General features: G+C 44.5%; 1 protein-coding gene across 2 annotated transcripts in view; it reads right to left on the bottom strand.

The window, feature by feature from the left end:
* OXCT1 (3-oxoacid CoA-transferase 1) overlaps window positions 1–12,981 on the bottom strand; it is a 136,201-nt gene that overhangs the window by 103,462 nt on the left and 19,758 nt on the right. For both annotated transcript variants that reach the window (XM_036279337.1, XM_036279338.1), the window contains 3 exons: window positions 11,365–11,514; window positions 7,226–7,332; window positions 4,937–4,997 (listed from right to left, as the gene is read on the bottom strand). In XM_036279337.1, the coding sequence (XP_036135230.1) occupies window positions 4,937–4,997; window positions 7,226–7,332; window positions 11,365–11,514 (318 nt within the window). The remainder of the gene's footprint in view (window positions 1–4,936; window positions 4,998–7,225; window positions 7,333–11,364; window positions 11,515–12,981) is intronic.

Genomic DNA, 12,981 nt, shown 5'->3' with positions numbered 1-12,981 from the left:
TACAGAAACTAGAAATAATTTGTCGCGGGCAAATTTGATATTTTTTTGTAATTCAAGATAAAGTTACTGGTTTACTCCTTGGCATAAAAAAGCAGGAGTGCATGTCCCTTTGTTACTCTCCTTCCAAGTCCAAAACCGTTTAGGATGTCGAAGGGACTCATCATTAATATTTTACATGTTTATAGCTCTAACCTCCTTAAATCTCAAGTCACAGGACGTGGGCAGGGAGAAAGGTGGGAAAGACTCGGGGCTGTGGTGGGGCAGTGGCTTCCGGGGCCAGGCTCTGACCCAGGTTCTGCCACCGGGAAGTCCTCCACGCCCTCATCCATAGGACAAAGAAGATGCGCCAAGACTTCTCCAGCGACTCGTCTGAGATCAGTCACTGCGAGGGTCTCGCCGCCTCGACACCGCAGCACCAGGACAGGCAGTCAAGCACCATGTCTAGGGAAATGTGTGCAAAACTTCCAAGTTCAAAGAGGCTACACAATAGAATAAACAGAGTCCAAGAGAAAGACTGAATGAACCCATCGATCGGGCTACTGACCCCAGGGTGGTGCTTTTCTGAAAGCCATCTCCAAGGTAGAGGGTATGAGAGGGAGAAAAGAACATATTTGGAGTAGGGAAGTCAGGGATAGAAGAAAATATTGGTCAGGAAACTCCCTACCTGCTTGATTCTAGTGATTATCGTTGAAATGCCCTACCTCCAGATTTTCAACATCTTTCAACAGTTTGAAACATCACCCATTTATGAAGACTTGAGGGTATTTCATAAAATAATGGAAAAAAGCAGACACCGTGAGATCAGTCTTTCTGTGGTTCCAGCCACGCTCCGTGGGCTGCGTGGGCTGCGTGACATCAGGTGTGCAACGCAACCTCTCTGTTTTAAAGTCCTTACCTGTAAAATGAGGATAATAATGGTTCCTACCTCACAGAACTACTGTGAGGATGAAAATAATGATGTACACAAGAAATACAGCACTGACTAATATAAATACTTGCTTAACGGTAGCTATTTTTATCGTTCACATTTAACAGGCAGAAGAATGTGTGTATAATTTGTGATGTCTGAAGATTCCTCTAAAATCTACAGTTCGGCGACCCTCTCATAGACATGCAGAGCCCGAGGGCCACTGCAGAGAGCAGGACAGGGCTAGAGACCCAGTTACAGGAGCCTGGAGGCCAGCGCAGGTAAAGGGGTGCACAGAACACAGCACAGAAGATGGCAGGTAGGTAACTGCGGTATCGCCTCCTCCCACAACCACATCAAAGTTACAACTAAACACAGAACAACCATCCTTCAGAACCGCCTGACACCCAGCTGAATGGAAGTCCTACAACTACAAGATCAAAGCAGCCGCCACATCGAGACTGGTAGGAGGGCAGAGGGGGATGGGCTGGTCCCACACCCACATGTGGCGGATAAAAATCAGGAGGACACCTCGGCTGGGATGGTCCTTCCTGAGGACTGAGGGGTCCCCGTCCCACACCAGGCACCCAGCTCAGGGTCCCAGTGCCAGGAAGAGACTCCCCATCACTTCTGGCTGAAAAACCAGCAGGAACTGAGGCTCAGGGAGGCTGAGGCGGCTGGAGCCCCAGGCAGCTCCTTTTAAAGGGCCCGCGCACGAACTTACTCAGACTCGCCCACCCAACTTTCAGGCCCACCCAAGCTGTTGACAGTTGCTTTACCATAGGATTGGCCTGCCTTGGATCCTGCTTCAGGTTTTCCTGAATTCTTTCAAACAAGCAGCATCTGGTCTCAGCTAGCTCCATACCTCTTAAGTAATACATAGAAACAAACACAGGAAGGCAACCAAAATGAGGAGACAAAGAAACAGGTCCCAAATGAAAGAACAGAACAAAAGCCCAGGAAAAGAACTAAGCAAAATGAGATAAGCAACCTAACAGATGCTGAGTTCAAAACACTGCTTATAATGATGCTCAATGAACTTAGTGAGAACCTCAGTGAACTTAGTGAGGGCCTCAAGAGCATAAAAAAGGACCAGTCAGAAATAAAGGAGGCACTAACTGAAATAAAAAATAATTTACACAGATTCAATAGTAGAGTACTTAAAGCCAAGAAGCAAACCATCGATTTGGAATATAAGGAAGCAAAAAACACCCAATCAGAACAGCAAAAAGAAAAAGAATCCAAAAAAACTGTGGATCGTGTAAGGAGCCTCTAGGACAACTTCAAGCGTGCCAACATTCGCATCTTGGGGGTGCCAGAAGGAGAAGAGAGAGAACAAGAAATCGAAAACCTATTTGAAAGAATAATGGCAGAAAACTTCCCTAACTTGGTGAAGGAAACAGACATACAAGTCTAGGAAGCACAGAGAGTCCCAAACAAGATGAACCCCAAGAGGCCCACACCAAGACACAGCATCATCAAAATGCAAAAGGTTCAAGACAAAGAGAGAATCTTAAAAGCAGCAAGAGAAAAGCAGTTAGTTACCTACAAGGGAGCCCCCATAAGACTGTCAGCTGATTTCTCAAAAGAAACTTTGCAGGCCAGAAGGGAGTGGCAAGAAATATTCAGTGATAAAAAGCAAGAACCTACAACCAAGGTTACTCTATCCTACAAAGCTGTCATTTAGAATCGATGGCCATATAAAGAGTTTCCCAGACAAGAAAAAGTTAAAGGAGTTCATCACCACCAAACCATTATTATATGAAATGTTGAACAGTCTTTTTGAAGAAAAAGAGCAAAAAAATGAACAAACAAAATGGCAATGAATACATATCTATTGACAATTGAATCTACAAACAAAATGAACAGGCAGAACAGAAGCATTCTTGTAGATACAGAGAACATTTTGTTGGTTGCCAGATGGGAGAGGGGTTGGGGGATTGGGTGAAAAAGGTGAAGGGATTAAGAAGTACAAATTGGTTGCTAGACTGACAAACCTCAAAGGGAAGGGGGTTGAGGGGTGGGAAGAAATAAACCAAAGAATCTATATGCATATATGCATAACCAATGGACACAGACAACAGTGGGGAAAGGCAGGGGGGGGGCGGGAGTGGGGAGGAGGGAGTCAATGGGGGGAAAATGAGGAACATCTGTAATACATTCAACAATAAAGAGAGGTTAAAAAAAAGCAACACACAGCACAGAGGAGGAGCTGGAGGTCCCAGATATTCACTCTACTCAGGATGATCCAAGGTAACAAGTCATATGCACTCTTCATATCAGAAAACGCCCAATCCACTCATCATTCCCAATTCCAAATCAGTTCCTACTTTCAAGCACACAGTTCTTACAATTCGACCTACGGGCACGTGAACCTTCTACCGTGAGTCCGCTGAGGGCGAGGCCGGCAGCGACCTGTCATCTGGGTGGCTGTTTTGCTTCTATTCCCTAAACTGAAATGACACATTAATGTCGTCTGGATCCTTCTAATTAAGCTCTGTCTGACAAAAGTTCTACAGCTGTGCTGTTCAACACAGTAGTCAGGAGCCATGTGTGGCTACTGGAGAGAAACCAAATGTGTACTTTATTTCATTTTCATTCATTTAAATGTTAAAAGTCGCATGTGGCCAGTAGCGCTGTATGGAAGGGATCTGACGGAAGAATGGCCGTAACGGGAAAAAGTGCTGGGACAGCTGGGACGTGTGTTCAGGACAAGGACAGCCCTGAATTCTGTCTGCAGGCTCGGAGAGAGTCTGATCTGTTCCCTTCCACCAAATGAGAACCTCTCTTTCCAACGTCTACAGGGACTCTCAGACACTTGAGGGTCGTTCTCTGCTCTTGGAAGAAATAAGATTGGCCGAAAAGAACCAGACTATAAAAGGGGAAGAGAGTAACTTTACCCTGAATAATACATGATGCCCTTGGTACTTAGAGAAGAAATACTGTGTCAAGTCAAGAGTGTTGAACTATCAATCACTTCAAGCTATGTTTAGGCCTTCCGTCAGCTATGTTACAGATGTGTGCCATGGACAGGCCATTAAAATGATCCAATAAATAATAAAAAACCATCGCACAGGGAGAGTAAACCACACCGTCCATTTTAAATGAAGAAAATATACTAAAACCCCTGCAAAGAAACCACCATGCCTGGGCGGAAGTACGACCTACCCCAGGACTTTGAAAATAACACGCTTCCCTTTCTAAGAGAGAAATAGGCTGTGATGTCTGACTGTTCCAAAGCCCACTGTATGCAGGAATCAAAGAATGTTACATACAGCACCCTCATGAGAAAATTCAAGAACATACAGTCTCCTTTCCAGATCCCAAGATGAGTCCCTATAAATCCTTCCCAAGGGAAAACTCTCGAGCTACCACGAAGATGTAGTTCCAAGGTGATCCTCAGGCCCTTGAGTTAAGCTTCATTTTGAAGTCTCCTTTGGGGTTCAAATGTGGACAACCCACATGGTGGGGTTTTAGTATAAGCACCTTTTTGTGCCCCGGAGATTTAACCCCGGGAAAGCTCTAGAATTCTTCAAGCCTCTGCCAAATTCTGTGATGTCCAAGTGAGAGCCAGGCAGGCCCTTCATTCAACTGCTCAGAATAGAACCATTCAAGCTATTACGTGAGCTCTTCTCCGTCTTCCTTCAAGAATCCACACTATCTAACACAGTGAGAACGAACTGCTCCTGATACAAGTAACTATTTCCCTGGGGCTCCATCTACAAAAATTCACGTTGGGATTTCACCCCAAAAGATCTACTTTACCCACGTGCCAGGGACTCTATGAGCTGGTCCGTCACTGCCTGTTTCCCAGAGACAGGTCCCGGGGAGGCTCCAGCAACCGGAAAGCTACTATCGCAGCAAAATGTCAACTGTCGTGTATTTAAACCGAATCCTTCCATATCCCAAACGGAAGTTTTCATTGTTTGTCCTCCAAAGGACAGATGCACTGTTTGTTGTCCTTCTTCTTGAATCAATAACGATACAACATCAAGTTGAAAATTCACATCAGACGGCCTCCACCCTTACCTCCACCACTGTGGTGTCCGCAGCCTTGCACATGGGCAGGTTGAAATTCCGCGCACTTTTCCTACACCAGGGGTGGGGGGAACGAGGAAATGGGGAAAGAAGACCAAAAATCAGAAGTGTCTGCTTCAGCTTTGATTATAGACTAAAAAAATTGCTATAAACTATGAATCTGTGAATCTTTTCAGAAAAAAATAGACCATGTCTTCTGTTAATAAAGTTTTCTTTTTTTTAACATTTACTGATTTATTTCTCCAATTACAGTTTACTTTCTATTAAAGTTTTATCATTATTTTATAAATAAACACAATATGATGCCCACTTCATTCAATTATATAGCGTTTTTTATAGGGTTAAGGAAAAGGGGCTATTTTTCATGGTCAACGTACAGATTTTCCCACAGAAAAATAAAATGGATATTAATTAACCGATCTATTTAAAACTGATTTCCCTGAATCTGTTAACTGGGATGCAACTCTGTTTCTAGTGAAGTATTTCACAGGACTTGCTCCTGTTAAAATATTAAGGAAAAGTTGCAAGTACTTCATATGAGAGGGTGCAGTCATTACATCCTCTATTCAAGAGCAGCCTGCTGCTGAAGTTAAAGGAAACGTTCACGGGGAACGTGTGAGTCACCTGGAAAGATCGTTCTGAGAACCAGCTTCTAATGAAGGTTCTGAAAGCACACCACCGCCATCGGACACTGCGGCACAAAACTTTCAAGAGGGTGCCATCTTCGCTGATGGGTTTGCCTTCCCCGGTTCTAAAATTAACGCACTTCTTCTAACCATAAAATGTTAAAGATCTTTTTGTTTCTGAGAGTGTAAGTTGATAGAAAGACTTCCTTGGTGAAGGGAAATAAGTCACAGCTATGTTTTACGAGCGCTTTCAGGCCCCTGATGTTTATTTCACCTGGATTCGGGGCCAGGTGCAAGGACAGGTGTGTCCTTCACAAGTTGCTCTGTCGGATTCCACCGAGCTCCAGTGTCAAAAGCTCCGCTGGCCACGGCCGGCCTCTGTACCAGCCGTCTGCTCTCTAGAAGGCAGTGTCTCCGGAGCCTAAGTCACCTGACCATGGGTGACGTGCTCTCTTGTCACATCAAAGCTTAATGTTTATCTGAACCACAGGCATCAAGTCTGCGCCCCGAAGAGCCCTTGTGCATCTTTAGATTCGGAGCCAGGCAACGGAGCTCGGGGTAAATTCGTGGAAATACTTTAAATAATTCATTTCCATTTGCTACTATACAATTTCATGACTCTTTTTTTTTTAAATAGCAACTGCACTTTGCAAACATGACACCCAAGTGTCAAGTATGGTACATGATGCAAAATGTCTCTATAATGGCCAAAATCAGTTGTAATTCTAAAAGATGGCTGAATTCAAGATATCAACTGTAGTACTAACATTATAAGTTCTTCAGAAATGAACAAAAACAGCATGAAAATTAATTGTGATTGCACAAAAGTTGCATTTGTAAAGATAAAAAAAGTGCTCACTGAACATGGTAAATGACAATATTATAAGAAAAGAAAATATTTCTGTAGCCTAACAGGTGAAGGTTTTAACAGCAAACATTTTGAAAAACTGTTTTTTTTTAAAAAACTTTGTGTGTATATTGAAAGGTGGCATAATTGAAAAAAAAATAACCACCATATAATCTATAAATCCAAACTATTAAATACTTGATTAGGATAATCAAAAAGATCTTAAAATCCACTAAGCATATCTTTGGCCATCCAGTTAGTGAAAATGAGAGGTCAGCATTAAGGTTGAACAACTTTTCAGACAAGACCTTTATAAGCATTTCCTAGTAGATACCAATAGAACCGGGAAAGACTTAATATCAGGAAGTATTAGCAACATCTTTCCAGAATATCAAAGTAACTTAGGCATTGTAAGACAATGCAGGGAATGACAATACCAAAAGTAAATATAACTGTGTGCTCTTCTCGTGTTTCCTACGCATGTCAATATTGTGACTGGTCTCGGTGACTAAAATACAGAGGAAAACATAATCTGTATGTGACTAAATGCAAGGGTATATAGATTCAAACAGTAAACAAGCAGAGTAATGTGGACATCAACCAATCAGAACAGACACCCTCTCACAAGTACTCCAGACCACAGACACACACACACATGCACACGTTGGTGTGTCTGATTTTAAGTCATTTTTAAAGAAAAATTTAAATACCAAACACATCAAGAGATCCATTTTGTCATCAAAAATTTAGGAAATAAAAAGTTGCTGAAATGCATTACATTCCCATTTTGAAAAACCACCACACTACCTGAAAATTATGTTTCCTGCACGGTCTGCCTTCCAGGCTTTCACCAGGGCGAAATCCCCTGTGATCGCTTCCTCCAAGATAAAATGTTGACCTTTGAACTCTCTCACCTGCAGGAGACAAAGAGGGCACTGTCAGGTATTTGCTTGGCTTCTGTTTGGTTGGTTTGGCTGTGATAAGTGCTCTGACGAAGAGGTAAGAGGACACAAGCTTAGTTGGGAAAGGCTTCTCAGAGAGAAGACTCCTACGCAGACGTCAAGGATGAGGGTGGTAGGCAACTGGGACTTAGTGAAAGTACTGGAAGGGGGAACAGCATGTGCAAAGGCTCCGCAACAAGCGACACCTTGGTCAGTCTGAGGAACTGAGGGGTAGACTGTGTAAGTCAGTATTCACGTTATTACCTGTGTGCATAGGTTACGCATTGAACATGAAAACAGACCTTTCCCTTTACCTCAAGAAAAACTATACAATTTTCATGAAGGGGCCAATGTGTTGTTTTATACGTGAAATAGTCATAAAAGTCCATCATCTCTCCTAATTCACCTACAATCACCTGAGATTCTCATGGGAATTCCTAGAATTTGTAGAGGAATTTGTAGAGAGCTGACATGCCATATCACCCCACCCATATGCATAATCTTGTCCAAAGTCTTCTTTTACCTCTTTCAATAGTTTTACAAGTTTCACCCCAAAAGCTTTGTATAGATCTGTTAACTTTAGTCATAGGACTTCACGTTTTCTGATGCAACTATGAATGTTATATTTTATCCTATTACACCTTCTCTTCTGTCATCACTGGTCTAATGGAATGCTACTGATTTGTGTATGTTTATTACCTTTTGTTCTACTAGGAATGGAGGGGGCGGGGTAGAGAAGAGAAGCCTAAAGCAAAACCATGCCAGGGCACTGGGAACAATGTCAAAGCTGAACTCCATCCATCACTACACAGGATGGGAGCCACTTAAAGGCAGAACACCATTCCCATTCCCACAGCACCCCCTAGTGGACACACTGCATACATTTTATAGAACGCTTCAGCAGAAAGTTTGAGTACCTTAACTTCTTTAACTATGATTTAAAACTGAAATTCTTTCTTAAACAACAGCTTCCTCAGAGACATTATCCCACCTTCCTGCCAGAAAAGATTAATGAATTTACAAAATCAGTAAGGAATGAGGATCTTATTCCATATGAACTTAAATTATATAAAAGATATTCATAAGTTGCACATCAATATATAGTTTTTTTTAGGATCTTATGTATTTGAGAGTCATTACTGTAAACATCCATGATAATGTTTACATATGAAGTATTTTACATACAGACCCAGGAAACTACATATAGATCTAAATATATGCTAACCCAGCGGAAAGTAAAAAGAAAAAAAAAGAGAGAGAGAGAGCTTTTTGAAATTCTAATTATATAACTTCCCAATGGATCCACACTAGCAGTTGGTGAGTTTTAGCTATTTGTCTAAAATTTAATAAAAGGGAAGAAACTGGTTTTGTGCAACTAGCTACTATACTCATCAGAAAGAGTTGTACATTTCCTGGTCTCGACCTCATCTTTCTTTTAGTTCTTCCTTGAATCCACTCCAATCAAATTTTCACCACTCCAGAAAATTCCTCTACTCTAGAAAAATCACTCTGCAGAGTCACCAATGACCTCTATATTTCCACATCCGGTGGTCACTTCCCAGTACCCTATTACCCAGCTTCTGCACACTCCTTGACACATTTGATCACGCCCTGCTTTGCAGAATTCCCCGTCTTTCAAATCACCAGACTTCCCAGGGTTTCCGCTTCGCTCACTAGACACTTTCCCATTCTTCTTTCCTGCTCTTCAAGCCTCCTCCCTACCTTTAAATGCACAATAGTCCAGCCCTAGCCACTCATCTGCTCCCGCAGACTTACGTACTATACCAATGCCTCTGAGTTCTCACCCCAGCTCTAAACCCTCCCCGGGCGGGAGCCTACTGAGCACCTCCTCCTGGAGACTGATGGGCGTCTTAATGCACCAGGGCTCTGACGAGCTGTCTGACTACCCCCACGCTTGGCCCATCTCAATAAGCAGCATACTTGATTCTTGTCTTTTCTTAAACCCACCGCCAATCCATCAGTAAATCCTATTGGCTTTGCTATCAATATATATCCCTATTCCAACCGCTTCTCAGAAATCCCACTGGTACCACTCTGCGTTCCCCCTTGGATTAATACAACAGCCTCTTAATCTCTTTCACTACTGCAGAAAAAAAACACTAAACTAAAAAAACAGCTACACCTGGCCAAAATTTAACTCGGATCACATCACTTCCATCAACTTTCTGTTGGCCGCTCACCACACTCAGTAAAATCCAAACTCATGCGATCTGGCTCCTCCTGCCTCTTTTCCCTCCAGTCCACCTGCTCTCCGCCTCACTCACTCTGTTCCAGTCTCCTATCCCTGCTGTTCCACACACAGGGCAAGCCCACCTCAGGACCTGCCCTCCTTCTGCCTTCTGACTAGATCACAGCCCTGTGATCGTTGCCCAGCTCATTCTCCTACTTTGTTCAGGCCTCTGCCAAATGTCAGCTCCACGGTGAGGTTTGCCCTGACCCAGCCCGAAACACCGCCTCCCTGGCCACTGGTCAGTCTCTCTGCCCTGACCCTACTTGATTTTTCCTTCCCAGCATTTTCAGAATTGACATGTATGTTTGTCTATTCATTCCCCTGTCAGTTCCTCCATGACAGGGGGGCTTGGTCTAGACCACCCTTTTCCACTATACTTAGACCGGGTCCCAGGAAAGAGTAGACCTCAATAAACGTTGAATTCAGGAATTCACTCACTTCCTCTTCTTGCAATAAGCAAGGGAAAGAAAGAGCTAACAGGAGTTGTTTCAATCCTACTAGACTCATGCACCTGACTCCAAGCAGAAGTGAACCCGGATATTCAGGACAGTCTAGTGTACCCTATGTCTTCCAGGTGAGTTAATGCTGCGAAGCTCCCAAAGTAGTAACCCAATTCCTCTGGACATCCTTTCTACACTACTAGGATCCTTTTTAATAATTAGACTCCTGTCTTCTACTTTGTCAAGAACTTTTTAAACTTAATTAGGCAGTAAAGAAAGAAGCAAGACAGAATATTAAAAAACGATCATAAAAGCTGAGACAACTCAGGTCACCTTGAGCAGAAAGGCAAAGCCTCAGGTGAAGGCCACTACTCAGAGACCACACCGGACAGCAGGCCACCTGCTCGATGACCTTGTATCTCCCCTCAGAAGGCGGTGCAGAGCTAACATCTCCGTGAGCAGAAAGGTGGTATCACCCCTTGATTCTAAGTGTTCACCTCCCTAGAGATAAGCTGAGCCTCTCCGCCACCTGGGTTAACCGTCCTGAGCCATGTGGGCAGGGACAAGAGAAAGAGTCTAAAAACACAGTCATGAAAGATTGGCCTGTGTAAGTTTAAAGGTGACGCTCAAAGCCAAGTTATCTCATATATCTAGAGTTCTCTTCTTTTCTAATACGTGAGTGAAGCTACCTAGCATCCAGGCACCCCAGCCTCTCCAGCACTATTTATCTTTATCGTTGAAGGTATTACAGATGCGCCTTCTTTTCTCCCCGACTGAAACCGTCCTCCGCTCTGCACCCCCTCCCGCCTTCACAGCACTGCTTCTCCAGCGCTGTAAATAAACCGGTTACTCAGTGTCCAGCTCGAGTGTGTCCAGCATGCGAATGAAGGAGATCATGTGACCTCCCCGTGATTTCCTGGCTTTTTCCATCCTTCAATCACAGAAGAGGCCGAGGATGAAGAATTGAACATCACACACATCAGGCAGCTACTCCATTTCCCACATAAGCATAATCACCAATTACACAGGCTCCCGCATTGGTAAAAATCTACCCCCCAAATTAGTTCAGACAACTAATCTTAACTCACACATCTTATACAGTAACAGGTCTTCTCCTTACATGTCCTGGATTCTCCATGGGATTTGAATTACCAGCAGATGCTCCGTTTAGCTGGAGATCATACCTAACATACTTATATGAAAAAGAGCAGGGTTTGTGCCCCCACAGAGGTGACTTTATACGTATTTACCCAGTGAGCCGCCAGAACGCCGCGCGACAGCGTGTCCAGCTCACCTGGACGGCAGTGTTCTCACCTCTCTCGGCTGGCTGGCGATGGCGATGCTGCCGTCCTTGTTGTATTTGATCGGCGACCCTCCTTCTTGCACCAGGGTCCCGTACCCGGTGCTGGTGTAAAACGCAGGAACTCCGGCGCCGCCTGCACGGATCCTCTCTGCTAGTGTGCCCTGCAGGAGCAAGCGACACCCCGCAGGAGGTCAGTCAGCACCGCCGCCCCAGGACACGGAGCGTCACACACGTGCCCGCCCTCTGGAGGTTGACCATCCTCAGCGGCACCTAGCAGGGCACCTCCCTGTGCCAATCCACAGCATGTGACTGCGTATCCACAGGGCCACGCTTTCGGTCTCCTGCTGGCTTCTCGGCAACATACTCTACATCAGTCTATCTGTACTATTTGTGCTATTTTTTATAAGACATTCATTTTTTTTCTTTACTGATTTTTAGAGAGAGAAGGAAACATCAACTGGCCGCCTCCTGCACGCCCCCCACGGGGGATCGGGCCCACAACCTGGGCATGTGCCCTGACTGGGAATCGAACCGGCGACCTCTTGGTGCAGGGGTCGACGCTCAACCACTGAGCCACACTGGCTGGGCTATTTGTACTATTTTTTTTTAAATGAGTTTTCAAATCTGAAGCATGTAACTTCAACAACAGCCATTTAAAAACATAAAATTCGATTGTGTTTTACTGTGTGCTGCAGGTTGGGAGGGCCTGAGTCTTATCATCAGTAACCACAAGTGATTATTACAGAATAATAGTACAAAATGTTCAAATGTATTTAGAATTTACTCTAAACCATCCTCAGGAAAAATCCAAAGTACAACATGCTGGTAAACTGGTTTTTAAAACCCAGGAGTGCTTCCAATTGTGTCTGAGTGGACACAGCTGCAGACGGTGTCCTTGTACCTTCTGCTGATCGCCTCACCACTCCTGGGCCCTAAGGTCAGACCTAACCGCAGCCCTCTCCCACTCCACCGCCTTTCCACCCGTCGCCCAGAGGGCGATCCACTGGCCCAGGACACTCCCTGGCCCCTCCCCGCCGCCGTTGTGACCCACCTGCGACTCGTGGTCACACTGGATAGCTAAGTGGCTAATCAGCAGTAAGAATGAGGTTAGGTATTAATGACAGGGTGTTAATATTGTCCCAACCTGAAAACAATTTCCTACTTTAACTGGGGCCTAAACTCAAAGAACCGACTAATGATTAGCATTTCAAACACAGAGCCGGTCAAGCATGTGGGGTGGACATTCTGGGGCGGGAGGGCCCTGCGGCTGAACTGAAGACTCCACAGGTGAATCCTTCTCTCCGCTCTCCAGTGGACCAAGATGACTACTCTGTGTTCTGGGTATTTTAAGTAATCAACAGTCACAAAAATTCAATCCTCAAACAACCACAATATCAGCCCTAGTTTAAAATGTGTTTTATGTCCACCCACCCTGAATACTTCGCTCCTTCGCTGTGTCCAACTGGGCAAGGGCCTGACAACACACTATTTCTGCAGACAGACAGGACGTCTGCGGTACTCCAAGGCCCACCAAGCCCGCACCTTCAAGCCCAAAGGGAGTCCTGGGCCCCTAACACTTCTTCGAACCTCCTTCCTGACTCTCAGGCCACAAAACAAGTGGCCAGATC

Source organism: Molossus molossus, unplaced genomic scaffold, assembly GCF_014108415.1.
Source record: "Molossus molossus isolate mMolMol1 unplaced genomic scaffold, mMolMol1.p scaffold_m16_p_3, whole genome shotgun sequence".
In the NCBI taxonomy this organism is placed as follows: domain Eukaryota; kingdom Metazoa; phylum Chordata; class Mammalia; order Chiroptera; family Molossidae; genus Molossus; species Molossus molossus.
Note: the sequence above shows the minus strand (reverse complement) of the source record. Positions and strands in the feature narration are given on the sequence as shown.